Consider the following 27,903-nt stretch of genomic DNA (forward strand, 5'->3'; position numbering starts at 1 on the left):
CCATTCCCCCTTGCTGGATCTGTCCCTGGTCTCACCCCCTCTGCACTGGGGGACAAAGCAGAGGGAGGGAGAGCGGAGGCCACTGAGGCACGTGATGGAGGGGAGTGTCACCATGGCAACCCTTGCAGGGACTGCTGCTGCCGCTGCTGTGGAAGGAGCTGCCAGAGTGTCAGAAGTGGGGTTGATGTGGCAGGGAAGCCGGCTCCCCTCCATGCAAGGTCTTGCGCACTCCCAGCAGGACTCCCAGAGCAGCCACCTGCCCACCCGCCTCCCTCCTAGGATGTTCTCCATCCACCCCCCTCTTCCCTGCCCTGGCCTCCTTCAAGGTTTCCATGGAGTGGATCAGTCTCTCCAGACCTAGCCAGCACACCTGGACCCAGCTCCCCGGGACCCAACAGCCCTGACCCGGGTGCCCCTCTGCCAGCCTTTCTCCTCTGCTGCTGGGTCCTGGCACCTTGGCTAGAGAGGGCAGCCCTGCTCAGCACAGAAATGGGGTCCTGGCTGGGGGTTAAGAACAACCCCTTGCGTTGAGTCAGGCCACTGGTTCACCTAGTTCAGTGCTGCCCACTCTGACTGGCAGCCCCTCTCTGGGGGCTCCGGCAGGGGGTCTGTCCCCTCCCTACTTGGAAATGCCATGGGGGGGGGTGGGCAGGGGAGAGTTGAAGCTGGGGCCTCCTGTTCACATTTTATTACTGTACTTATTGTCCCACCATCTCATTCAGCTCTCCCCCTCCTCATTTAACCCCCAGCAACAACCCTGCGAGGTAGGTTAGGCAGAGAGAACCAGTGACTGGCCCAAGTCAGCCTCATGGCCCAGTGGGGATTTGAACCCTGCTTTCCCACATCCTAGTCCACCACTCTAATGGGAGTTGTAGTCCTGAACACCCGGAGGGTGCCAGGTTGGCAAAGGCTGCCAAATGGTCATGGAACCTTCTTGGGGGGGGAGCCTGCGCTGGCTTTGCACTGCTCTCTGCTGGGTGGTAGTTCTGCTAATGATTAAATTGAACTGGAAATTAAAATTGTATCAGTAACTAGAAGACAGCAAGGCAACCTATGAACAACAATCACTACAAGCAAAGGCCAGCCGGCCTTATTTGGTATTGAAACACATGTTGCCCCTTGTGGAATGATGCCTCTTCCACCGAAGTCAGCCTGGAGGTTCATCTAGCTGGGTGTTGCCTGCACGGACTGGCAGCAGCTCTCCAGGGCTTCAGGTAGGAGCCTTCCGTGGGCAGGCCAGGCGATGCCACTGGGAACTGAACTTGCGGCCTTCTGCGTTCTCTGCACCTCAACTGCAGCTCTCACCCTGGATCCAGATTCCCCAAACTCTCTCCCTCCTGCCAGGTAAAAAGGCCCAGGGTGGTATTCCAATGAAGCTTTACTCAGAGTAGAACCAACTGAGATTAATCTTAGAATTGGAGAGCTGGAAGGGACCCTAAGGATCATCTAGCCCAGCCCACTGGCTGCAGTGCAGGGATCTCTTGCCCAACGTGGAGCTCGAACCCATGACGTGAAGAGTCCCTTGCTCTACCAACTGAGCTATCCATTGATTTCAATGGGTCTCCTCTGCGTAAAACTCCCATCGACTGCCACCCACGTTTCTGAGGTTGCCCCAGAAGCACGAGAAGAGCCGGCCTGTCAGAGGGCGTGGAAGGGCTCATAAAAAAACCTTCCCAAAACGCACCTCCCATCCCCCCCCCGTGTTTTTGGAAAACAGCCAACCTGGCAGGGCCGCCCTTTGGAAATCTTTGGTAATATGGCCCACATGGGACGGCCCCCCCCCCACGCAATGGATCCTCTCCCTGGTGGATCTTCTCCGCGTTGCGCCCGGCGCGCCGAGCCCCGAGGGAGCGTCACCTGCAGCGAAGCAGCGGCGCGCCCCTTCCCTGCCGCCGAGGGATCCCTTCCTTCCACCTCCGCGCGGGGATCCCTCGGCCGCCGCCACGTCTCATTCCTCGGCCGGGCGCCCGCGAGGATCTCCCCGCCGGGCGGCGCCCCTGCGCGAAGAAGCTGCGCCCGGCGGAGGGCGAGCGAGGGCGGCCAAGAGTCGCTCGTGCGCCCCGGCTGTTGCGCATCTGCGGGCGGCGCACCGGCGGGGATTGCGCCCGTCGGGGCTGCGCGGAGTGGGGTTGGGGGGGTGGCGGCGGAGGGGGCGGGGCTTTGGAGCCGGGGGGCGGGGCTGGGGCTGAGGGGCAGGCGGGCCGTCCAATGGCGCGCCGGGGGCGGGGCGCGCCGGAGCAGCTGGTAGGAAATGGAGCCCGGCGGTGAGTCAGGCGGGAGGCCGGCGGCCAGGGGCTCCCAGGTCGTCGCCCCTTGCAGGGGGGCTGCTGCTGCCTCAGGCCGGGACGAGGAGCAGGCTGTCGCCGCCCGAGGAGCTCGCCCGGAGGGGGCTGCCAGGTGAGCGCAGGCCGCCCGCCCCGAGGGGCTTTCCCCCCCGAAAGGGGGCTCCTAGGAAGACGCCCCCCAGCAAGGACGCAGGCAGCCTTTGTATCCGCGGCGGGATTGCGGGGAGGGGGCTTCCCCGGCCGGGCATTGTGGCCCAGGGCTGCCTTCGTGGGGGAGGGCTCTCTCTCTCCTCCCCCGACGAGCGTCGACATGGCACCGGGGGGGGCTGTCCTTTGTATGGTTCCGTGTCACTGCATCCCCCCCCCCACTTTCATGGCTCTGTGTCTGGGGGGGCTACCGGAGCCGCATCCCTAGATGGGGGAAAAGGCCCCGGGGCTGCCACAGATCTGGCAGGGTTTTTGGGGAGGGGTCGCAGGCGAGATTGGGGGCTTTTAGCTGGACTTCCAGACTGTTGCTTCTCCACCCCCTATGGGAAAGACTGCAGTAGCGCCTCGGTCGTTTTCGGGGGAAGGTTGAGGGGTGCTGTAAAGGGACAGCCCCCCCCCCATGAAGGTTGGTGCAGAGGGGGCTCTGGAAGGAGGCTGTGCCGCAGTTGTGGGTGCTTTTCAGTCACTCAAGCTGGCTTATTATTATTATTCATTATTTGTTAAATTTGTATACTGCCCTATACCCGTAGATCTGAGCGCAGTGCCCCCCCTCCTGTGGCTGCCCCGTTGGGAGTCCTGATTTGGGGAGGGGCAGGCACCCCTTTTGTCTCCAGACCCTTGCTCTCGGCCCCCTCTCCTGCCTGCCAAGGTTGCAGAACCGGGTCTGCCAGGGGGCGGCTCTGCTGCTCAGATCCTGCGCAGGTTTCGGGTTGGCACAGCCTCTGCCCAGGTGTGACCCAGTCCTGCCCATTCCCTCCTGGGTGGGATGAGACAAGTGTTTGCTCACAAGCCAGGTGCCAGCGCCAGCTTCCCAAAAGCAGCCACCCAGATGTGACTCATTGCTCCAGGTTCCTGAGCCTTCTCTGCCCCCTTTGTTGCCAGGGGGGGGGTTAGGGGGGCAGCTGTGGTTGCGGCCTGGTGTTGGATTTTTTTGGTCCCAGGGTCCGTCTGGACAGGAGATTGGCAGTGGCAGCATATGTTGGTGCAGGGCCTTTACCCAGTGGCAGAAGCAGGAAGGTCTCCGCCCCCAAAGAACTTACATTCTGAAATATCATGAAATGGGGAGGAGTGAACGGGAGCAAGGGAGGGCTGTGAGGCAAGGCAGTTTCAGGGGCTTGGGCTTCAGAGGGGACTGTGAGGGTCCTAGAATCATGGAACCCTAGAGTTGGAAGGGACCCAAATGGCCATTGAATCCAAGCCCCTGCAAATCAGGAAGCCATAGGCCAGGCTTCCTCACACTCGGCCCCCCAGATGTTTTTGGCCTACAACTCCCATGATCCCTAGCTAGCAGGACCAGTGGTCAGGGATGAAGGGAATTGTAGTCTCAAAACATCTGGAGGAAGCCTGCCATAGGCTTTCTGGGTTCTGAGGATTGCTCAGCATCATCCTGTGTTAGCTGAGCTGCTTCCTTCCTCTTCTCATTTTGCAGGCTCTCTGGGGCTGGGACCTTTTCCGCGTTGTTTTTCTATAGTGCTGTGCTGCAAGAGGTCCAGAGGGCAGGGACACGAGGAGGGGTCTTTTCTGTGCTGGCTCCCCATTTGTGGAATGCTCTGCCCAGGGAGCCTTGCCTGGCACCTTCGTTACATATCTTTAGGTGCCAGGCGAAAATGCTTCTCTATAACCAGACCTTTGAATGTTTAGCATTCTATGACAGCAGCATAAATTTAGGATGTGGCTGTCTGGCTGGGTGTTTGTTAAGGAAGCTCGTGGTGGGTAGCATTGCGGTGAGGCAGGGGCAGGGAGATTCTTTCCTCTGCCAAGCCCCAGAGTGGCTTCCTGGCCTCTTGGGCCTCCGTGCTACCCTGGCAAAGGTCTGGGCTGGAGCTCTCAGCCGGGAATGCCTCTTGCTTGCCCCCTTTCAATGCCCAGGCTCAGCTAGTAGGGGCCTCGTTGCCCTCCTCCTCCACCCCCCTGCTCCCCAGCTGGGCTGCCCAGAGGAGGGTGTGGGGCCTGCGTGGCAGGTGAGGCTGCCACGGGGCATCTGAAGCAGCTGAGCTGGTAGGGCAAGCAAGCAGGCAGGCAGGCTTCCTTTGCGCCAGCTGGAAGGTGTCCTTATCTCGCGTCTGGCGGTGCTCCAGGCCTCGGGGCCAGCTGCTTCAGTGGCACCAGCGCCCTTCCACCCCTGCAGCTTGTTCTGGGAGCTCTGGCGGGGCCCTTCCTGGCTGGTTGCCACAGAGAAGCTGTGGCATTTCTGGTGGCAGCCCGGCAGTAGGTGAGTCAGCCGGGAGAGAGGCGTCCTCCTGGGCTGACGCGGGCAGCCCTTGAGTCAGCGCGGAGGCCCGGCTGAGAAGTGGAGGCAGGAAGCTGCTTCTCCTACATGGTTCCCCTCACTGCCCCAACTTCTCACGGCACTTCGTGGTAACTCAGCCTGCAGGCACTGGGATCTCATGACCGCACTCCTCTGGGGCAGTGATCGTGGGGGGGGGGTGCGTGTGTGTGTGTACTACAAACAGGTGTAATTTTATTTGTACGCCGCATTTCCACATTTCAAGGCATGTTCAGGGCGGCTTCCAGCATGAGAAAAATGCAGAACTACAAAAGTAGCCATGGACAATGAAAAAAACATTTAAATAAATGCACAACCCAAGGGAGTGGTTTCCACATAAATCACAGCAAGAGCTAAAATAAATATACCAAAAACACACACAACAGCACCCAGCAACAGCAGCAACAACCCGCCCCCAACAACAGACCCCAAATAACACCCCAGCCTAAGAATCGGCTCAGCAGCTTTTGTAGTTGGAGTCTGTCCAGGCCCTGCGCTTCCAGGCAGCGTTAGAAGCTCAGATATATAAGCCAGGTGCCGAATGGCTTCTTAAACCAGGGTCACAGTCACGAAATGCCCAAGTTGTTTTTCAATGCGACTTTGGGGTTCCTGACGTACGTTCTGATTCTGCAGATGGAATTGCACAGGATGTGTTGCTAGTGGGTGAGAACAGTCAAGATCCAAGGATCCCCAGGGATGCACCTCCAGGTGGGGGAGATGTCAGATGCCATCCTGGCACCCGGGCATTTTCGCCACAGGTGGCCGATAGCCAGGTGCAGAATGCACATGGCGCCTGTCACCTTTTGAAAGCTGCTTCCAGGCTAGGTGGAAAGAGGCCTGCAAGGCAGGGAGGGGGCAGGTGTTGCAGGGCTCACAGTTGAGCTGGCCTCTGGCCTCTTCTGCAGCCTCAGCTCCTGCAGCTGGAGTCAGTCGGGCCCCCGCCCTGGACCAGGACAAAGGGGGCTCACCTAGTCCAGCCTCCTGATACCACAATGACCAACCAGGTGCCCCAATGGGATGCCTGTGTTGCGGCAGCAACTGTCTGCTACTGTGTTTTCCAGGAACTGGGTTTCTGAAGCATGACTACCTCCAACTGCGGAGGCAGGGCAGAGCAAATCGTCTTCCAATAGCCCTCTCCTCCATGCATTTGCTTGGTCCCTTTTAAAGGCCACATTTTAGCTCTTCGCTGAGTCCCACAGTTTAGCTATGCTCTACATGAAAAAAGAACTTTCTGTTCTCTGTCCTGCATCTTCCAGCGTGCCCCTTCCAAGGGTGTCCCGAGAGGGGGAGAGAAGCCGTGGGAGCTTCGTAGGGACAGCTGCCTTTTCAGCGACCAGCACAGCGTGTCAATGGGGTCCAAAGGTTTCTGCAGCTGCCGTGCTTTTCTGGATTTTGTTATGGAGCGCAGAGTTTCCCTCTGAATCCGGGGTGCTCAAGCTCCTCCCCTTCGCTCAGTTGATATAAAAAATTATATGCCGCTTTTTCAATTTTTAAAAATCGAAGCGGTTTACAACAAAAGCACGTGCAGTTATGGGCTGTTGGCTGCTTTGAGAAGTTTGTTCTGGCCAGGCTTGGCCTGCTCCCCTCGTGTGTTGGAAAGCAGCTTTATGATTTGGGCAGCACCATTTGTCTTCTGCGGCTGATGGCCTGGCCACCTTCCCTTCTCAGTCTGGCCCAGGATAAAGCAAGGTGGGCTCTCTTGCTCCCTTCCTGCCCCTGGGCTCTGAATGCGAGGGGCTGGGAATCCTGACAGCGTCTTCACCTCCTCCTCCTCCTCCTCCAGGGCTTCCCAGAAGAGGCATTTTCTTGGCCTTTGTGAGAACAGGATGCTGGGCTAGATGGGCCTCATCCAGAAGCCTCTTAGGTTCTTATGCCCAATACAGAAAGATCTGGAACAGATTTGCTCTTTCAGAAGAATAATCATCAGTGAAATGGTTAATTGCTGTGTAATTGAGTCACTCCAGAGGGCTGTTCCTTCCAGAGCCTCCCCCCTCGCTCTACAAACATGTTTTGTCTGCTTCTGCATGATAAGGGTGAGAACTCCAAACTTCCTAAACCCAGACAAAATGCTCTGTTATTTTGAAAATCGATTCCAGGGTGATCTATATTGTCCCCACCCAGCCTATCTTTGCAGCAGAAGTACATTTACTGTGAAGTAAATCTGTCCGAGAGACAATAGCTGCCAAGTGAGTTTTGCGGCTGAGTGGGAATTTCAAAGTGGGAATTTAAAATAATATAAACTGATTCTTTGTTTGCCATAATTTTATTCTCGGTGTTTGTGGTCCCCCCCACCCCCAATTTGGCAGCTGCCAAAGGATAAAAATGAAAATGCAGAGTGTCCTGTGGGTTGGGGCATGTGGCTCCCTTCGCCTCTCACCCTGGCTGGTCTCTCTGTCGGCATAGTTTGAGTAAAAACCAAGAAAAATGTCCGTATCCTTCCTTTCGCTTTGTAGAAACGCCCCAACCAGCGCTCTTCCTTTACATGCCAATTGCAAAACTGAGTTGTGCATTACACATTTTGTGTTGTTAAAGTTGTTAGGGAAACTTTGGCTTCCGTGTGTCAGCAAGCCTCCTCCTCCAGGCCTTGCAAAGCCACCCTGGGCCCCTCCCTGCCGTCTCGCTGGCACCTGCCCCCTCTCCTCCATTGCCTGGGGCAGGTTTGCCCAGGCTTGACACCAGTGCTGTCCTTTCCTGGAGCTCTCCGGGGTGTGTGGGTGTACTGGATCAAGGGCTGGAGGGATGGGCTTGGAGCGAGTTCGGATTCTCCTCATCTGCAACATGGGAATAGCAGCAGCAGCAGCAGCCTACCTTGCAGGGCTGTTGTCGAAAGCTCACAGGGCTAAGTCTGTAAAGCCCTTTGCTGGTAAAATGCAGCCTTGTTGACTGGCAGGTAATAAGACACCTTCCATATTACAGGAGACTGGGCAGCGGGGGGGGGGAGGCTGTATGGGCCCCTCCCTCTGTGCCAACCCTGCGTGGCAGAAAAGGGCATGGCTGTGGGGCGGAGAAGCGACCCACAGCTGTTCCTGTGGCTGCCCCTCAGGGTCTTATCTGTCAGAAGCAGCCAGGGGAACTGTGTCTCTGCTCTGTATGTGAGAGAGAGAGAGAGGGAGAGAAAGGGACAGAGAACAAGCTGAAATTGGTGCCGCAGCTAGGGGGAACATGCCGTATCTGCCAGTGACGCTTTAGCTGTGGCTCCTGCATTTCGGGGGGGGGGGGTTGGACTGGATGGCCCTTGGGGGTCCCTTCCAACCCTACTGTTCTATATTCCCCCTGCCCCTCCAGCCGTAGCTGGGGAAGGGGAAAGACCTGTCTTGTTGATCCAAGAAGTGGGGAGAGGGGGGAGAGCTCTTCCTCTCCTGGCTGTGAGCCCCCAGGCCCCCCTGCCTGCTTGAGAGGCCCTGCAGTGTAGTGGTTAGAGCGTTGGCCTAGGACCTGTGGAGCCCAGGGTTCAAATCCCCACTCGGCCCTGAAGCTCCCTGGGTGAGCTTGGGAGCCAGTCGCCCTGCCTCTCAGCCTGGCGTCCCTCGCAGGGTTGTCGTGGGGATTAAATGACAACCAGGAATGCCACCTTGTTCTCCTCGGAGAGAAAGGTGGGGTAGAGCAATCAATTGTTCAGTGTTGGCACCCTGGCATGGGCCAGTGTGGTGTAGTGGTTAAGAGCGGTAGACTTGTAATGTGGTGAACCGGGTTCGCGTCTCCGCTCCTCTACATGCAGCTGCTGGGTGACCTTGGGCTAGTCACACTTCTCTGAAGTCTCTCAGCCCCACTCACCTCACAGAGTGTTTGTTGTGGGGGAGGAAGGGAAAGGAGAATGTTAGCCGCTTGGAGACTCCTTCGGGTAGTGAAAAGTGGGATATCAAATCCAAACTCTTCTTCTTCTTCTTCTTCTTCTTCTTCTTCTTCTTCTTCTTCTTCTTCTTCTTCTATTTGGGCTCGTCCTGGCGGAGTCTGGGGGGCAGTGGGGCTGGAGGAAGACACTGGCAGGAGACCCTCCCTTGCCCCCCACTCCAATGCCCCCTGCCCCCTTTTGTTGTTTGGCTTTCTTGGCTGATTTACATACTCTGCTCCCATTGGCTGGCTCAGCCACCACCATGGTGACAGCTGACTGAATGGGGAGGGGGTGTCTGTCCAGGGGAGGTGAATTGGGAGGGGGGCAGGCAGCAGAGCTAGACCCAGGACCCTGGGAGCTCCCTTTGCATAACCGACAAGTTTGGGTCTGTCCCCTGCCTTTACCTGCCTGGCCCTTGTGCCAGCGTGGGCAGCGGCATCCCTCTCCGACTGTTGGGGGGTCTCCGGGCGCCTCTGCAGAAAGATAAAGGTAAAGACTTGCTTCGGAAGGAACCTCCTGCCTAAAAGTGGCTGAGGACTTTGTCCCCCGCATGCCTTCCTCTCGGGATGCGGCTTGGCTCGCTTGCTGGAGCCCTCTAGCACTGACTAGATGTGCGGGTGGATCTGTGGGGGGAGCTGGGGGACAATCAGGACGGGGGGGGCAGCCCCACCCTGAAGGCAGGGATCTGTCGGATTCAGCCTTTGCCAACTTGGTGCCCTGCTGATGGTCTGGACTACCACTCCCATGATCCAGTACATAGAATCATAGACTTTTCTAGAGTTGGAAGGGACCCTGAGGATCATCTAGTCCAACCCGTCTGGCGAGCAACTGGTTGGCAAAGGCTGAATTGGACCATCTGGCCTGCGGTCCCTTGAGATGAATGGCATGGCCTCTCCCACATGTAGGGGAGCTGGGCTCTGGCCTCCTGGATTCTGGACCACCCTCGTGGGCTGTGCGCTTGTGACGCTTCCTTTTGCTTCAGTTTTGCCCCATGTGGCTCCAGCGCTGGCCGTGGGGGGTGTTTCCGGTCCCTGCACCTGCTTCCTCCCTGATCTCTGCTTTCGTGCTTTAATTCCAACCATAGCTGCCAACTTTTCCCTTTTTTAAAGGGAAATTCCCTTATTCCAAATAGGATTCCTCGAAAGGAAAGGGAAAAGTTGACAGCTATGATTCCAACCCCCTTTAAATACAGTCATACCTCGGAAGTCGAACGGAATCTGTTCCGGAAGTCCGTTCGACTTCCAAAATGTTCGGAAACCAAAGCGCGGCTTCTGATTGGCTGTAGGAAGATCCTGCAGCCAATTGGAAGCCGTGGAAGCCCCGTATGATGTCCGGGTTCCAAAGAAGGTTTGCAAACCGGAACAGTCACTTCTGGGTTTGTGGCGTTTGGGAACCAAAACGTCCGAGTCCCAAGGCGTTCGGAGATCCAAGGTACGACTGTAACCTAAAAATTGTGCCGTTTCAGACCCCCGCATCCATGAGCGTCAGAGGCAGCCATGCTTTTGAATCCCAGTTGCTGGAATCTCTGGGAAGAGAGACGGCTCTTGGGCCTGGGTCCCTCTTGCGGGGTTTCCCAGGGGGGCAACTGGTTGGCCTCTGGTTTGAACCAGCTGCCAGCCTTTTCTGATATCCTTGATGCATAACAAGATTTTCATTTTTTTAAAGTCTTGAGTGGCGAAGGAGACCTTCATGGTGATCGATTAGCGCTGTGCTTCTTTTTAAAGGATTCAGCTTTGCATGCCAAAATCCCAGGCGCTGGCGTGGCAGCAGGGCTCCCTGGTGGGCTGCTGTGCCCACGTGCCATTTCCTTGTGGGCTGCAGGGCCAGGGTGCTCTGGGGCTGCAGGTGCCTGTCTTCCTCGAGAGGGAGCAGCGGTTTGGGGCGCTGGAAACAAGCATCTGCGTCCAAAAGGAATTCGGGGGGGGGGAGACACCCGGTGCAGGGCAGAAGCCCAGTGGAGCCCACCTTGTGTCTGTCTGGGCAGATATGAACCACCCCAACAGGGAGAGAAGCCTGCTGGTTAGCAGCTGCTGCAGAGTGAGCAGACCTGTTCACCTTTCTCGGTGCTCAGGCCAAATAGTAGTAGTAGTAGTAGTAGTAGTAATAATAATAATAATAATAATAATAATAATAATAATAATAATTTATTTATATCCCGCCCATCTGCCTGGGTTTCCCCTACTGCCCTGGGCAGCCCCCAACAGAATATAAAAAACAGAATCAAACATTAAAAACTCCCTAAACAGGGCTGCCTTCAGATGTCTTCTAAAAGTCAGATAGTCAGAGTGCTACTACCGAGAAGGCCCTCTGCCTGGTTCCCAGTAACTTCACTTCTCGCAGGGAGGGAACTGCCAGAAGGCCCTCGGAGCTGGACCCCAGTATCCACTTTAAAGACGCTTCTTCAGGTATACAGTGGTACCTCTGGTTACATACTTAATTCGTTCCGGAGGTCCGTTCTTAACCTGAAGCACCGCTTTAGCTAATGGGACCTCCTGCTGCTGCTGCGCCGCCAGAGCACAATTTCTGTTCTTATCCTGTGTTCGGAAACGTACTGGGAGCCAATGTAGGTCTTTCAAGACCGGTGTTATATGGTCTCGGCAGCCACTCCCAGTCACCAGTCTGGCTGCCGCATTCTGGATTAGTTGGAGTTTCCGGGTCACCTTCAAAGGCAGCCCCACGTAGAGCGCATGGCAGTAGTCCAAGCGGGAGATAACTAGAAGATGGAGGACTCTCCTTCTGGGCCCACCCTGCGCAGCTGTGAGACCAAGGGGAAGCACCCCCCCCCACCCCAAACTGAAGGATGCGCAAAGGGCCTGAGAATGTGGGCCACACTGTCTTTCGGGAGCTGTGGGGGCACATGAGGATAAGAGTGCTTACTGCAGGGGAGGGGCCCTTTGCTGAATGCCCACTCCTCCCCCAACCTGCGGCAAGGGGCTTTCTGTTGCTTGCAGAGGTGGGGGGAGGCTGCCCTGGCTCCTTCCTCTTCCTCGCACTCTGCTGCTTCTCTGGGGCAGGGCTGCCCCCCTGTTGGCACCTCTTTGTCTTCTGCCAGGGGAGCCCCCCAGTCCTGTTCATTCCCATGCAGTTGCTGAGCAGAGACCTGCCTGCAGAGGAGGGGGCGTCCTTAGTGCTGCTGCTGCTGCTGCTGCTGCTGCTGCTGCTGCTGCTGTTGCCCAGGGGAGGGGGCCGCCTTTGTGTCCCTTTGGGGGAAATCCCCTTCCTTGCCGCCCTCTGTCTGCAGGAGGAGCTGGGAGGTCAGAAGTCTCTTGGTCCTTGGGAGGACGTACCCTGCCAGCCATGGAAGGAGCTGGGGAGGTGCTTTGGGCCAGGCGGCTCTGTATTCCTGAGCTGCTGGACTGAGGCCAGCTCTGGGGAAGCAAGGGGGTCAAGGACTCGAGGGGCAGCAGGAGGGAGGAGAGGCGGACCCGATCCCAGTGGGACTGCAGGGAACCCCTGTTCTGATTTGCACCCGGGACAGAGGTGGTTCTGCAGGTGGTCTTTGAGGTCCCCTTGCTCCGTTCGGGGCCCTGGGTTTCTTTCTGCTCCCTGCCGTACATTCCTCCTTGGGATTCCAGCGAAAGGATTCAGTTCTCCTGCCTCACTGCCCCTATTTGGAGCTTGCAGAAGGCTCGGGGAGAGGCCTGTGAAGCCCAGAGCCCTCTTCCACCCACCTCTTCCCCCCCCCCATGCCAAATGCAGTGGGTGGTAATGGGCATTGTGGGTGGCAGGGCCCCATTGCTGCCTCTTGCCCACGGAGCTTTCACCCACCCCTGCTCAGCCAGAGGAACATAGGGGTGCCTGTAGTCCTGGTACTCTGGGTCTCTCCTCCTCCTCCTCTGGTTTGCCTGCTTCATCCTGAGGCAAGGAGTCCCACTAGTTCCTCCTTCCTTTCTCTCATGGCACGGCTCTTCCCGTTCAGATTCTTCAGGGGAAGCTGCCTTAGCCTGCTGCTTAGCTTTGCTGGGAGGACAGATGCCGCAGGAGGGACAGGGCAGCGCATGAACCTGTTGTGCAAGGAAAGCAGAGCCCGGGAAAGTGGCTGCAGGCCCCCCACCCTCCCGCCCGTGAGGCTGGGCCCGGGGGTCCGTGTGGAGGAAGTTGCTATGTTCCCAGCATCTCTCCCCCTCTTATTGCCCCCAGAATGGCACAGATTCTTTTCCCACTTCCTCATCCTTGGGGCGCGAGGCTTCCTGCTTTCCCTCTGCGGTGTGTGGGGGGGCTCATGACTGCCACGTCCCTGCCCCCTCTTTCTCCCTCTGTCTCCTTCCGAGGCCTGCTTGGCCCTTGCTTGCAGGGAGAGCAGGTTCGGCTCAGCCAGTGGCCTGGCTGGTGGGATGCAGCTGGGCCTGTTGGCTGGCTCCTCTTTTCCAGGATAAACATACCCGGCTCCTTCAACTGTTCTTCCTAAGGCTTGGCTTCTAGACCCCTTGCTCATCTTGGTTGCCCTCCTCTGCACACCTTCCAGCTTCTCAATATCCTTCCTAAATTGTGGTGCCCGGAACCGGACACAGTGTTCCAGGTGTGGTCTGACCAAGGCAGCATAAAACGGCCCTATAACCTCCCTTCGTCAGGACACTAGGCTTCTGTGGATGCAGCCTAGAATAGTGTTAGCTTTTTTTGCTGCTGTATCACACTGTGGACTCATGTTCTACTAAGACCCCAAGATCCCTCTCACTGTGCTCCTTTGGTGCTCAAACAACTTGGAACCCAAACACTGTTAGTTGCAAACCTTATTGGGAAGCCAAACGTGCTCCCCTTTGAATGTTATGTTTCCGATTTGAGTTCCAAACTTCCGCTTTGAATGTTACACTGAGGTTTGTCTGTTTTGCTATTTATCCATTTTTGTGGCTCTTTTTTGTTTTGTTTTTGTGACTGTGTGGAACCCAGTTCAGCTGTTGATTGATTGATTGATTGTGTGACTGCAGTACATTGTTTATTGCTTTCATTTTATGGATCAGTGGTCTTGTTAGATACTAAAATTCGTGTTAAATTGCTGTTTTAGGGGTTGTTTTTAAAAGTCTGGAGTGGATTAAAACATTTTGCATTACTTTCTATGGGAAAGCGCTCCTTGGTTTTGGAACGGATTAAGTTTGAGAACCGAGGGACCACTGTACTGGCAAGCCAGGTGTCTCCCACCTTAACTAATAAATATTATTTGGTACTTGAGAGAATTTGATGGTTACATAATCAAGCATTCTTTTTGTGCCCTGTGGGGGGGCATGTGGCAACAAGTGCATCTCTCACCTGGTCCTCTGTGTGTTTCTCCTCCCAGGTCCTGAAGAAGCTGCTCTGCTGGAATCGAGGGCTTCTGGGGTCTCTGTCGCTGGCGGAGTGTCATGGGAGAGGGCCCCTGCTGCCATTGCCGCTCTCTGTTTGAAAGGTCCTGTGGAACTGGTGAGTTAGCAAGAGAACGGCCTGCGGTTGCAGGGTGGGTCTCTGCTGTGCTTCCCTTCCGCGCACCGCAGCCAGTGGCCAGGGGGTGGGAGGTGTCATTCAGAAGCGCCTGGAGGGCAACAGGGTAGCCCTCCTGCCCCCCTAGTAGAGACAAGCTTGCAGTCCGAAGCAGTGCTAGAAATTCCCCAGGCCCCTTGCGTGTTTCGCACCTGGCGCAGGTCCAGTTGCAACCATGTGGAGATCTCTGGATGCCAGGTTGGTGACCGACATCTCCATCTGGCTGGCTTCTCCAGCTTTCTTAGGCAGGTCAGCAGAAGAGCTTATCTGTTGCATATATGACCCACCTTTTTCTGCAAGGGGTCCATGGTTCACCCCCTCCTCAGTCAATCTCTACAACGTCCCTGCAAGGTAGGTGAAGAGGCTGCGACTGACTCCAAGGTCACCCCGTGAACTTCATGAAGGAGTGGGTCTTAGTCTGTCACTCTGGCTTCCTGGAGTCCTCCTGCTGTGGGGCAGATCTGTAAATTAAGTAGGTAAATAAATGGGGGGTGGGGAGCAAAATGTCCCTTAGAGAAGCATCTGAAATGTTTCCCTTGAAGTTCGAATTGGTTTCCTTCTGGTTCGTTTTACTGGATGTTTTAATGTGTTGTAAACCACTTTGACCCGGTATAGAAATGAAATGATTAACGATGATGAGGATTCTGTGTTTGTTTCTCTCCGCAGCCCCACTGCTGCCGCCGCATCGCCCTGTTCCCCTGCGAGGACTTTGAGGAGGCCGGGAGGCAGAACTCGAGCCGCAGCCCGTGATGGTGGGAGCCATTCCCAGGCAGCCACGCCGCTTCTGGGGAGTGCCAGGGTGGAAGATCTCGCCTGCCGGTTACGCCAGCCACCGCCTGCTGCTGGAGGGGGAGCCCAGGTGGAGGAAGAGGACGAGGGACCCTTTGCAGAGGGGTGAGTGCCCGGCTGCTTTGAGGCAGGCTTGCCCCCACCCCAGTGGGGCACTTGGGTTAGTGGGCTGCAGCAGGGGGTTCAGGGCTTTGCTACTGGGCCCCTTAGCCAAACTGCTCCTGCCCTGGAGAGCTGAAGAGTTTGTCTCTAACTGGCCAGGTTTGGCAAGGGCTGGAGGAGGAGGAGACAGCATCACCAGTCCTGTGGAAGTTGCCCCCTCCTAAGTGGAGGCTGATGCCAGACTCGGTGGGACGGTGTGTGTGTGTGTGTGTGTGTGGCTTGGCTGCTCTTGTGGTTTTGTTGTTGGGACCTGTGTGTCTCGAGAGACAATGGGGTGCGCCTCCGAGAGTGAAGCCCAACTGCTGCGTTGCAGCACCAAAGTGACCCCCCTGGGGGGCAAGCCTGGGCAGCTTGGAAGGAGGTTCTGGGCTGCCCAGACAACAAGACCCCCCCCCCTCTTGGCATCGCCCAAAGGAAAGCAGAGCAAAATGTTTGGCACTAGCTTGGCTGCAGGAGTTGCTGGAAGGAGGCGAACAAGACACCATCCAACCATCTTAGGGCAGGGGTTGGCAACCTGCGGCCCACGGGGGTTGTATAAACGGCCCACAAGCCCCCCACTACCACCACCAACTGAGCCACCCGCTCGGCGAGTCCCCACACACTGTGCCAGATCAGCGTGGAGCGGGGACTCGCTTTCATGGCGCCGGAAATTGCGTCTGCGCAGGTGCGATCTGGCCCACGGAGGGATCTCTGCGGAAGTGAACCGGCCCAAGCAACCTTGCTGGCCCCTGATCTTAGGGTCTGCACTCTGGATTTGTGTTGGGTTTCCTCCTAAGCCTAATCTTCCCCCAAATGCATTCTGCAAAGCAGTGAACCTTTAGGACCAGAGTTTTCCTTCCCAACTTGACAGGCCCCTGCCCCTCACTTGCCTCTACAGCCTTCTTGGCCCTTGGACCCAGAGCCGTTTGGCCGTGGGACAGACGAGCTCCGAAGGCCGTGGGCTCTCCTTCATTGGAAGCTTTTAAGCAGAGGAAAGATGGCTCAGTTGTGATTCCTGCATTGCAGAGGGCTGGACCAGATGACTCCAAGGGTTCCCTTTCCAACGCTGCCCTGGAAGAATCCAGGCCCCTGGCAGAGACAGCCCCTGCTTTCAAACTGCTAGGTGGGCAGGAGCTGGCACCAAGCAACGGGAGCTCACCCCGTCTCGGGGATTCAAACCGCCGACCTTCTGATCAGCAAGCCCTAGGCTCAGTGGTTTAACCCACAGCACCACCTGTGTCGCTTCGCCAACTTAGTGCCCTCCCAGTGTTATGGAATACAACTCCAAACCGTGGGGAGCGCATCAGGTCGGTGAAGAACACAAGAAGAGCCTGCTGCTGGATCAGGCCCAAAGGGGCCCATCTAGGGCTGCCTCCTATTCTCACAGTGGCCAACCAGGTGCCCCCAAGGGAAAAACCCACAAGCAGGATCCGAGCACAAGAGCAACCCTCCCCTTCTGAGGTTTCCAGTAACTGGTCTTCAGAAGCATTGCTTCCTCCAGCTGCGGAGGCAGAGCAGGGCCCTCATGGCTCTGCGTGAATTTGTCCAGTCCTCTTTAAAGCCTCCTGTGGGAGAGAGTTCCGCAGGTTAACTATGAGCTGCGAGAAGAAGGACCTGCTCTTGCATTTGCCCCGAATCTCCCAACTTCCTTCCCCCCCTTTCTTTCATCATTAACATCATCCAACGCGAGGTGTGACTGTATATCCAACTTTAATTAAATCCTTATTTAGTCCTTCAGTGCTATATCAATTCAGCTAACATCTTTAAATCTTTACATTGTTCCTTGATGTACTCTATGAATTTATACCATTCTTTTGAGTCTCCCAACTTTCTTTTGAGAGTCTTTTGAGTCTCCTGGGACGACCAGGAGTCCAAGGATGGAGCTTTCACCTCTCCACCTGCTTGAGGCTGCGCATGAGTTTATGATCCCCTCACCCGCCTCCTCTTCTCGTTCCAGATGCAGCCATGAAGCACACTTCATAGCAGGGCCTTTCTCCAGGCTCCCGAACCCCTTGCGGCACTTTAGCACCCTTCCCTGCCCCATCGCACCCCATGCGGCACATCAATGCAGAGTCGGCCCTCCCCCAGGAGCGCAGTGCAGGCACAAGCCGGGAGGAGGAGCAGGAGGAAGAGGAGGAGGCGGAGGAGGAGGGGCCCCTCCCCTGGCGCCGCCACCGCGGGGTCCTGATGGGCTGCGGCCCCCCGGAACGCGCCTGCCAGAAGGTCTACCAGGTCTCCATCTTCTCCCCGCCGGCCGGCTGCTCCCCCCCTCCGGAGCAGAGGGCCCCCGGGAGGCAGCCCATCAAGCGCCCCTGCCCGGAACCCCAGCGGGGGACGGAGGGGGCCGAGTGGAACGCCAAGAGGGGCCGCTGGGAGGAGGGGGACGAGGACATTGAGGATGGGCTGCTGGTGGACGAGCTCTCCCTGGGGGGGGCCGCCCAGCACTTCTCCCACAGCGGCCTGCGAGTGGTGGAGCACCGCCCCGAGACCAGCCCCCCCAGGTCACGAGGAGGGGGCGCCCCAGCGCAGGCCCCGCACACCCCTTGCGACACTTTGCACACGGCGAAGAGAGGCTGCGCCCCCGCCTCGCCGGACCCTGGCCCCGCCGGGGGGCAGGAGGAGAACGGGGGCCCCACGGACCAGGGGGCCACTGGCCCCAGCTGCCTCCTGGGCCCTGGTTTGCACAACCTTGCACATCAGCCCCAGCCGGGGGACGCGCTCCTGGAGGCCCCCGGAGGGCACCTAGAGCCCGGCACTCCGCCGGTGGCTCGAGGCTCGGATGCCAATGGGCTGGGCTCTGCCGAAAAGACTCCGCACCCCGGCTGCCGGCTGCTTGGAGGAGGAGGTGCCGGCTGCTGCCCAGCTAAGCGGAAGTTGCTGCCCTCCTCGGCGGAGGGGGCGGCTGAGGCGGAGGGCTCCGAGGACGAGGGGCAGCCCCCTGCCCGGAAGAAGAAGAAGAGGGCCCCGCCCTGCCCCCCCGTGCCAGCCTCCTGCCGCAGCACCGATGCCAAGGGCGCCCCGTTCTGGAACCACCTGCTGCCTGTGGCCAAGGTGAGATTTGGCTTTGCTTTGCTGGGGGGGGGGGCTGGGTTGGGTGTGAGCTTCCCCCTTTGTGGGGGTCAGCATTTTGGAAAAGGACCAGGCTTCTGCGATATTATATTTTATTTATTTCCTATATTTCATATACAGCCGTACCTTGGTTCTCGGGTGGAATCCGTTCCGGAAGCCCCTCCGACTTCCAGAAATGTTCGGAAACCAAGGCACGGCTTCCGATTGGCTGCAGGAGCTCCCTTCAGCCAATCGGAAGCCGCAGAACCCGCGTTGGACGCTCAGGTTCCAAAGAACGTTTGCAAACCGGAACACTCGCTTCTGAGTTTGCGGCGTTTGGGAGCCAAAATGTTTGAGTCTCAAGGCATTCGTGAACCAAGGTACGACTGCATTTATTGTATACGCCACTCGGTCGTCGGAAGAAACCTCAAAGAGGTTTACGGAAAAGATAGAACAATGAAAGATTTGCGGCCGTGATTTGAAGCATACAAAAAGTTAAATCCAGGACAGAATAGAGTAAAAAGATGGAAACATACAAAATGTCGCCAAGGAAATGTTGCAGGCGGTAGTTTGTCTCCCAGTAAAGAGCAGAGCCTCGTTTGGTCACCTCTCGGTCTCTGCAAAAGATTTTCTCTGGCCTTTGCCTGCCATTCCTGAGTTGCTAAGACTGGAGACGTCGGTGGGTACCTAGAAATGTTAGCGCTGGTCCTGAGGCCTTTGGTATAAGTGAGTTTGGCCTTGCCGGTCCAGGAAATTCAGTGTCTGCCCATGTGAGGCCGGAGGGAAGGGAGAGAGAACCCTGTTCCGCCCCCAGAGCCTAGACTAAGACAGGCTTCCTTTCACCTGTGCTCCTGTCTTGGGGGCTCCTTCCTGGCTTCAGGGGTTGGGGAGGCCATTGTCGTGGTTGTGGGGCCCGTGCCAAGGAGGGCAGGGTGACGGGGGTGGGGGGCTGCGGTGGCCAAGCTCTGCAAGAGAGGAGACCCCCGCCCCCAGGTGTGTGGAGGGAGGAAAGGGCACTCTGCAGATGCTCAGACGAAGCCTCTCCTCCATCTCCCTCCCCGCATGTCAAGGCTGAGCCAACGGTTGTGCCGTGGGGCATGAAGCCCTTTGGCACAAGGGGGGCCTTGTGATGCCTCGGCCTCCGGAGGAGAGTGGCTGGCCCCTGCCCAGTCCCGGCAGCCCTTTCCCCCCCCCCTCTGTGCCGGAGAGGTCACTGCCTGGTCACCGAGCATGTGACCCGCCGGCCTCTCTCTAGAAGAGCCCAGCCGCTGGCCGGCTCTGCAGGAGCAGACGGGCATCCTGCCTGCCACCTGGGCGCTGGGTCTCTAGCTGGCACCTGTCCACCCCCAGGCTTGGCTTCCCTCTCCCGGCCAAGGGGGCCCACCGGCTCCAGAGGACCCTCCGGTGGGTCACTTCCAGGAAGTCACTGGTGGGGCTTCTCCCCTTGAGAGAAGAGCAGGCAGGAAGGCTGGGCTGTTGCTGTGGGGTTGGGGGAACGGAGCCCCATGGAAGGGGGTCCTTTGGGACTTGGTGGGCAGGCGTGGGGGTCCCAGGCAGGCATCAGGAGGAGAGGGAGCAGGTGGCTTGGACCCCTTGCCTCTGGGGCTTGTCCGTGTGGGGGAATGCTGTTCTTGGGCTGGCTGGCTGCCTGCACAGCGGGGCTTGTGGGGCCCAGATGACTGTCGCTTTGGGGGGCCACCTGGGGGACCTGCTTTTCAAGTGTTTGGTGCGACCACATCTTACAAGCCTTGCGGAAACGCGTCTTCTCCAGTTGCCCCAGTGTGAGCATCTCTAGCCTTCTGGAGCCAGCGTCCCCCCAACCCCCCCCCCCCAGCACGGCAGAGGTTTCCTCGGCAAAAAAAGAGCCTTCAAGCTCCCCGCCCTGCTTGCGGTTTAACCTGTGGAATTCCAACCTGTTGGCCTGTTATTGCACGAGTCCAATGTGCGTAAGATGCCGTCGATTTGCAGTTCCTTCGCTCCAGCCTCTAACCTCCCTCTCCCCCCTTTGTGTCTCCTCACCCCCCACCCCAAACCCCCAGGGCTCGGCCACCAGCGGTTCTGCCGGCTGCCAGCTGAAGGCTGGGCTGCGCCTCAAACAGTAAGTGCCCCCCCCTGCTTTCCCTCTCGGCTCCTCCCACTGTCAGTGACCCCCCCCCAGGTGGCCGCCCAGAGGGGTGGGTGTTTCTTGGGCCTTCCCTGTTTGGGTGCCCTGGGCTGGCAGCATTGCCCTCCTGCCCTTGGCTGTCTCCCTGGCAGAGGGAGGGGTTCTCTGGAGATGCTGCCTGGGAGTCTTGCTGTGGCAGGGCGTGGGGGCCCCTCTGCTCAAACTGACCCCCTGACCTTCTGTCCCCAACAGGAGACATCTCCGCAGCAGCCTGCCCAGGAGCCCAGCGGGCTGCAGGCCCCCCAGCGCCACCCCCTGGGCCACCACCTCCACCAGCCGCGCCCTGCTGGGGAACTTTGAGGTAACGGCGGCCTGGCTGCTCCGGAGCAGGGCTGGGAGGCTTTGGGTGCGAGGCAGCGCTTCCTCTCAGGCACCCAGGAAACCCCACTGAGGAGGGAGGAGAGGCGCCTCTTCCACGGGGAGACCGGCTCCGTCTGCCCTGGGGGGTGGGGCTGGAGGGGCAGCGGATGTTGCCTCCGGCCCTTTATTTGGCCCTGAGATAGCTGAGTCCTGGGCAAAGGGCACTCTGGACATAAAAGCATAGAATCATAGTTGGAAAGGGACCCAAGGGCCATCTAGTCCAACCCCCTTCAATCCATGGATCTCATCTGAAACATCCAGGACAGGGGGCCATCCAGGGCATGTCCCCCCCTGCCCCACCCGTGTAAAGAGGTTCCAGCATGCCGTGGCCCCTTTTGCCCACCGTGATGGCCAGGCAAAGGGCTCCTAGACACCCTTTTCTGGCTCCAGTGTGGATGCTGTCAAGAGTGGCTGGGCCATCCAGTCAGGTGGTTGGGGTATTCTCCTCCTCCTCCTCCTCCTCCTCCTTCAAATGCCTGAGCTGCTCTTGCTGTTTGCATTGGGGAGGGAAAGGTTAAGGAGCTCTTTGCCCGCATGGCTGAGTTGCTTGATAAAAATTGGGGGTTTTTGTGTGTGTGTGTTGTTGGAGATTAGCTGGGAGGCCCCTTTGTGTGTTGGGAGGGAGGGAACCCCGTACTCCTTTCCTCATTCCCTTCCCCTGCTGTGTGTGCAGAGGGGGGCCCCATCCTGTCCTCTGGAGGCTGGCACACCCACCCTCTTTCCTCCCTGTGCAGGAGTCCATCCTGAAGGGCCGCTTCCCGCCGGCCGGCCAGATCGAGGGCTTCACGGCGGAGATCGGGGCCAGCGGCTCCTACTGCCCCCAGCACGCCACCCTCCCCGTGGAAGTCACCTATTTCGACATAGCGGAGCACAGCGCCCCTTCGCCCTTCCTGGTAGGCGCCATGTGTTGCAGGGGGGGTCAGGCAAGGAAGCCCTCGGGGTGGGGGTGTTGGGTGGGGAGGAGGCTTTGGGAAAGGGGGGGGGGGCTAGTGGCACGGCAGGGGCTATCTTCAGGGGAGAGATCCACGCAGGGCAATGGGGTGGCATTGGCCGCCCCTAGTTGGTCGTGAATGAACCTGGCTGGGAAAGGGCTTGGATAAATCCCATACATTCTAAATTTTATTTTTATTTTTTTCTTTAAATTTTTATTAGATTTTTCATTTTTATCATGTTAACATTTCAAATCATCGAGAGAGGAAAAACCACATTTCCCAAAATTCCTGACTTCCCTCAACTTCCTCTTCTGGTTTTATACATAATGACTTCTCCTTCTTGTTTTGTTATATCTTCCTATAAGTTCTTTATATTAATTATTGTTATCTCTTATCATTTCAACATCATCTTTATAAGTTCTATCTTAAATCCCATCCATTGTAGGAGATGAGACAAAACAATGGGTATACCTGGAGAGAGACATACTCAAAAATACCCCCCCAGCATACCCATTCCTCCCAAAGAAACTAAGGAAAACCCCCACAACACTAAACAGGTTCACACAGAACACGCTTGAAGCATGGAAGGAAGAAGCAGGCAAACGGTCTCCAGCCCCATCCCCACTAATTCCCCTGGTTTACAACACATTATTCCACCACGCAGCACAAAACCTCCAGATAAAAACCTGTCAAGGCAAAGGCTTATACTGCCTAGCAGACTTCTGCAAAAATAACAAACCCGCTTTGACGTAAGAAATGCAGGACAAACTAGGGGACACCCAAATGCCCTGGTTGACACCCCACCAATTACATACATGCCTCCTTAAACAATCCAGTAGTAAAATCGGCAGCAACTAGACTCCTAACAAAGGGATGGTATCCACAATATACAAAATACTGCTCCAAAATCCCTCAACCCCCCCCCCCGATGCTATCAAAAAACAATGGGAGGATGACACAGGCTATGAGATTAACCTCACCCAAAGGGCTAGAATTTTGTCTAAACCTCCCCTTGAATCCATCACAGCTAAAAGGAACTCACCCTGAAACCCACTTACTAATAATAAATAAATAAATAAATAAATAAATAAATAAATAAATAATTTGTACCCCGCCCATCTGGCTGGGTCCCCCCAGCCACTCTAGGCGGCCTCCAACAGATATTAAAATACATTAAAATGTCACAGGTTAAAAACTTCCCTAAACAGGGCAGCCTTCAGGTATTTTCTGAATGTCAGATAGTCCTTGGTCCTAACACCAAGGAAACTAGCGCTAATATGCCCAGGAACCTCACCAAAATGCTGGAGAGGGACACCTCCACAGGCACATACCTCCACATGTGGTGGGAGTGCCCCAAAATCCAATTATTCTGGACCATCAATCCAACAAGAAATATGCACAATAACTAAGCAAGTATTAGAAGTCTCCCCAGAACTGGCCCCACTAAACATCTTCCAAGACAATAATGGCCACTCACATCACAAAGAGCTCATAACCCACCTACTCTCAGCAGCCAGAAACAACATAACCAGACACTGGAGAGACCTGTCAGGAGTAAGCATGGACCAATGGTATCTAATAGTATGGGAAACAGCCTTATTAGGAGAACGAACCAACAAACCAGTTATAGCTAGGTAGCCGTGTTGGTCTGCCGTAGTCAAAACAAAATAAAAATTAAAAATATTCCTTCCAGTAGCACCTTAGAGACCAACTAAGTTTGTTCTTGGTATGAGCTTCCGTGTGCATGTGCACTTCTTCAGATACGAAAGCTCATACCAAGAACAAACTTAGTTATATAATAATAATAATAATAATAATAATAATAATAATAATAATAATAATAATAATTTATTATTTGTGCCCCGCCCATCTGGCTGGGTCTCCCCAGTTACTCTGGGCAGCTTCCATCAAATATTAAAATACATTTAAAATATCACAGTTTAAAAACTTCCCTAAACAGGACTGCCTTCAGGTGTTTTCTGAATGTCAGGTAGCTGTTTATTTCCTTGACCTCTGATGGGAGGGCGTTCCACAGGGCGGGTGCCACTACCGAGAAGGCCCTCTGCCTGGCTCCCTGTAACCTCACTTCTTGCAATGAGGGAACTGCCAGAAGGCCCTCGGTTGAACGATGGGGGTGGAGACGCTCCTTCAGGTATACAGGACCAAGGCTGTTTAGGGCTTTAAAGGTCAGCACCAACACTTTGAATTGTGCTCAGAAACGTACTGGGAGCCAATGTAGATCTCTCAGGACCGGTGTTATGTGGTCCCAGCAGCCGCTCCCAGTCACCAGTCTAGCTGCCGCATTCTGGATTAATTGGTCTCTAAGGTGCTACTGGAAGGATTTTTTAATTTTTTATTTAATAATAATAATAATTTATTATTTGTATCCCGCCCATCTGGCTGAGCTTCCCCAGCCACTCTGGGCGGCTCCCAAAAGAATGTTAAAACAATACAGCATTAAATATTAAAAACATCCCTAAACAGGGCTGCCTTCAGATGTCTCTTAAAAATAGGATAGCTGCTTATTTCCTTTACATCTGATAGAAGGGTGTTCCACAGGGCGGGTGCCACTACCAAGAAGGCCCACTGTCTGGTTCCCTGTAGCTTTGCTTCTCACGGTGAGGGAACCGCCAGAAGGCCCTCGGCGCTGGATCTCAGTGTCCGGGCTGAATGGCCCTCGGTTGAACGATGGGGGTGGAGACGCTCCTTCAGGTATACAGGACCAAGGCTGTTTAGGGCTTTAAAGGTCAGCACCAACACTTTGAATTGTGCTCAGAAACGTACTGGGAGCCAATGTAGATCTCTCAGGACCGGTGTTATGTGGTCCCAGCTGAATGATGGGGGTGGAGACGCTCCTTCAGGTATACAGGACCGAGGCCGTTTAGGGCTTTAAAGGTCAGCACCAACACTTTGAATTGTGCTCGGAAACGTACTGGGAGCCAATGCAATCTCTCAGGACCGGTGTTATGTGGTCCCAGCGGCCGTCCCCAGTCACCAGTCTAGCTGCCGCATTCTGGATTAATTGCAGTTTCCGGGTCACCTTCAAAGGCAGCCCCATGTAGAGCACATTGCAGTAGTCCAAGCGGGAGATAACCAGAGCATGCACCACTTTGGTGAGACAGTCTGCGGGCAGGTAGGGTCTCAGCCTGCGTACCAGATGGAGCTGGTAGACAGCTGCCCTGGACACAGAATTGACCTGTGCCTCCATGGACAGCTGTGAGTCCAAAATGACTCCCAGGCTGCGCACCTGGTCCTTCAGGGGCACAGTTACCCCATTCAGGACCAGGGAGTCCTCCACACCCGCCTGCCCCCTGTCCCCCCAAAACAGTACTTCTGTAAGATGTGGTCGCAGTACTTCTGTCTTGTCAGGATTCAACCTCAATCTGTTAGCCATCCACCCTCCAACCGCCTCCAGACACTCACACAGGATCTTCACTGCCCTCACTAGTTCTGGTTTAAAAGAGAGGTAGAGCTGGGTGTCATCCGCATACTGATGAACACCCAGCCCAAACCCCCTGATGATCTCTCCCAACAAAGAGATTTAACCAACAAACTGAAACTGACACGGGGACAAATAGAAGAAGACGCCTTCACCCCGGTTTGGTTCCCCTTTATCACAAGACAATGGCAAGAATCCACCAACAGCATTCCAATCCATCTGGCTAACCTGATTCAAACACACACACCCCACTCACACATGAAAACAAATCCCACTACAGCCGACCAAAGACAACCAGCCACCCCCCCAGTCTGCCCCCAACCTCTCTCACCACCAAGGAAATACAGCAAGGGAATAGGAAGAGGACCCACAAAAGTGACACTGGCACAAACCTCCACACATACACGAAGTAGCAGAATGGAAACATTGCCCCCCACCCCCCCACCCCACGCACCATTCCCCTCTCTCCTTTTCTTCCTAACCTCATACTATATGCAACACTGATGTCTCGCAACAAATGAAACTGATCTGTAGAAAACACAACTTGAATAAAGAGACAATGCACATATTTTTGTAAACTAAGAAATCTGTAATCTATCTATCTATGGAAAGGTCTTGGCTAGTCCAGCGTTTCTGCTGTGGTTCAAGTGGCCACGGAATGCTCTGCCCTGGCCACTGCCCAGTGGAACTGCCCTTTCCATCGCCCACAGCACCCCTCCCAGGGCTTGTGGCTCCCCAGTCTACAACGTGAGCGTTATTCCCCTGCCCCTTCCACCGTCCTCTGAGCCCCCCTGAGCCCCTAACCTTCTCTCTCTGCTCCAGGGAGTCATTGATTTGGAATCCTTGGGGAAGAAGGGCTACAGCATCCCCAAAACGGGCACCATCCAAGTGGTGAGTTGCAGAGGCTGGCAGGGGGGCATTCGCAGGGAGAGGGGAGCAGGGAGGTGGTTTGGGGGTGGGGAGCCCAGAGACCCCTTGCAGTGCCTTCCTCCTGCGCCTCCGTGACGGCCTCCCCTCTTGCAGACCTTATTCAACCCCAACAAGACGGTGGTGAAGATGTTCCTGGTGACCTATGACCTCCACGACATGCCCGCCAGCCACATCACCTTCCTGCGCCATCGCATCTTCCTGGTTCCCGTTGGCGAGGAGGGGGAGCAAGGCCCCAGCCCAGCCCAGAGCGAGGTTCCCAGGAGGGTCCTCTGCTACCTGATGCACCTGAGGTGAGGGCGAGGAAGAGCTGGCAGTGGGGCTGGCCGTCCGGGGTCCCTGGGCCCTTCCTGGGCCACCCTGGCCCTGTCCTGGCAGGACAATCTATTTACACGCCCAAACACGAGACCCGCTTAGGGCTTTTGCTTCTGGGCCCAAGCATAGAATCCTTGAATTGTAGCGTTGGGAGGGACCCTGAGGGTCATCCAGTCCAACCCCCTGCAGTGCAGGGATTCCCAGCTAGAAGGTTTAAGGTAATTTCTGAAAGTCCTAGGCCAAAAAATAATACAAATGCAATGTGAGTGTTTTTGGAGTCCTGGCTTTATCTGTGGCTGCTGCCACCTCCGTATTCGCATGGGGTTGTTCTCCCCAGTTGCCTTGGAGGTGGGGAGGCTGCACCTCGCCCCCCCCCCCCGCCCCAGGCATGGCAGTCGAACGGTGCCTGACCCTGGCAGCCTCTGGTGGACAGCTGTCTTGGGCAGTGATATTTGTGTGCCCTGTTTTCCTTAAAAGATCACAAGGAAATGTATTTCAAATATGTACACTTTAAGAAGAGTGACAGAGCTCCTCTAGCTCACAGGGGCCGATGGCAAGCAGGACTAGAGCACAAGAGATCCCACCCTTCCTGCGGTTTCCAGAATCTGGTATTCGGAAGCATCTCTGCCTCCGGCAAAGTGTAGTCATCGTGGCAAGTAGCCATTCCAGTCCTCCTTTTAAGGCTATCCAAGTTGGTGGCCATCGCTGCTTCCTGTGGGAAGGAGTTCCACAGTTTAACTCTGTACTGCATGAAGAAATTCTTTCTTGTATCTGGCCTGAATCTTCCCCCATGCGGCCTCAGTGGAGATCCTCACTTGTGTCCTGTCTTTTGTGTAGGGAACCAAGTGACCTCTCCTCTGTCTCCCTTTTCGGGAGAAGATGGTTTGCCCCCAGCAGGTCGAAGCTTAGCACACCCTCCAGGCTGGGCCCAAGCACCTTTAAGTGCTGGATCTGGCCCTTCTCCTCCAGGCTGCCTCCCCCCCCCCATCAAAGCTGGTCCACTCGAGTGGATCGAATGCCGTCTTCCTAAATCAGCTCTGTCGGTTCTCCTCCCCTCCCTGCCAACATCTTACCCCACTTGGGCTATAGTGCTTTTGTTCCCCAAGCTAAGCAGACTGCCCCCCCCTTCAGATTCATAGGGGAGGGGGCTTTGGATGCCTACAAGCCAGGATGGAGGCAGCCATGCTTCTGAATCCCCGTTGCTGGAAATCTCAGGAGGAGAGAGTTGCTCTTGTGCTTATGGGTTTCTCCTTGAGGAATCTGGTGATGCCGGACTAAACGGGCCCTGGTCTGATCCAGCTGCAGGCTCTCCTTATTGTGCTCCAGGTTACTAATCTCTGAAATGTGGCTCCTCCGCTTCCCAGGTTCCACAGCTCCAAGTCGGGGAAGATCTACCTGCACGACAACATCCGCCTGCTCTTTTCCCGCAAGTCGATTGAGATTGATTCGGGGATCCCCTACGAACTGAAGTCCTTCACCGAACTCCCGCGCAACCCCTGCTACTCCCCCCGAGCCTGAGGGAGGACGGATGGACGTGGGGAGAACCCCACCCGGAGCCAACAGGGCTTGGGCAGATGAAGGAGGAAGAGGAAGGGTCCTGAGTGCGAGAGATGAACTGGGCTCATAGTTTTTTGTCTGCCTCAAGAGAGAGGCCTGCGCCCAGCCTGGATCTCAAATGCAGTGCTTCTCATGCTCTAGTTCCGGTGCCCTGTGCGGTTTGGCAGGGGGTGGGGGGAAGAGGAACCGA

At 56.2% G+C, this 27,903-nt stretch overlaps 1 protein-coding gene across 1 annotated transcript; it reads left to right on the plus strand.

Moving 5' to 3' along the window:
• Positions 1 to 2,268: 2,268 nt before the first annotated feature.
• On the plus strand, positions 2,269 to 27,900 carry FAM214B (family with sequence similarity 214 member B). The gene is made up of 10 exons (XM_033164429.1): positions 2,269 to 2,397; positions 13,863 to 13,984; positions 14,708 to 14,935; positions 16,929 to 18,022; positions 20,059 to 20,117; positions 20,376 to 20,484; positions 21,278 to 21,436; positions 25,737 to 25,805; positions 25,938 to 26,134; positions 27,521 to 27,900. The coding sequence occupies exons 4-10, from the start codon at positions 17,024 to 17,026 to the stop codon at positions 27,672 to 27,674; spliced, it is 1,746 nt and encodes a 581-aa protein (XP_033020320.1). The 5' UTR covers positions 2,269 to 2,397; positions 13,863 to 13,984; positions 14,708 to 14,935; positions 16,929 to 17,023; the 3' UTR covers positions 27,675 to 27,900.
• Positions 27,901 to 27,903: the final 3 nt, after the last annotated feature.

Source organism: Lacerta agilis, chromosome 11, assembly GCF_009819535.1.
Source record: "Lacerta agilis isolate rLacAgi1 chromosome 11, rLacAgi1.pri, whole genome shotgun sequence".
In the NCBI taxonomy this organism is placed as follows: domain Eukaryota; kingdom Metazoa; phylum Chordata; class Lepidosauria; order Squamata; family Lacertidae; genus Lacerta; species Lacerta agilis.

Bases quoted from the DNA above. Each gene is read 5' to 3' on its own strand.
- FAM214B (XM_033164429.1), top strand. From the start codon at position 17,024: ATGCGGCACATCAATGCAGAGTCGGCCCTCCCCCAGGAGCGCAGTGCA. The intron at 21,437-25,736 runs GTAGGCGCCATG...TCTCTGCTCCAG, and splicing joins GCGCCCCTTCGCCCTTCCTG to GGAGTCATTGATTTGGAATC. The intron at 26,135-27,520 runs GTGAGGGCGAGG...TCCGCTTCCCAG, and splicing joins TGCTACCTGATGCACCTGAG to GTTCCACAGCTCCAAGTCGG.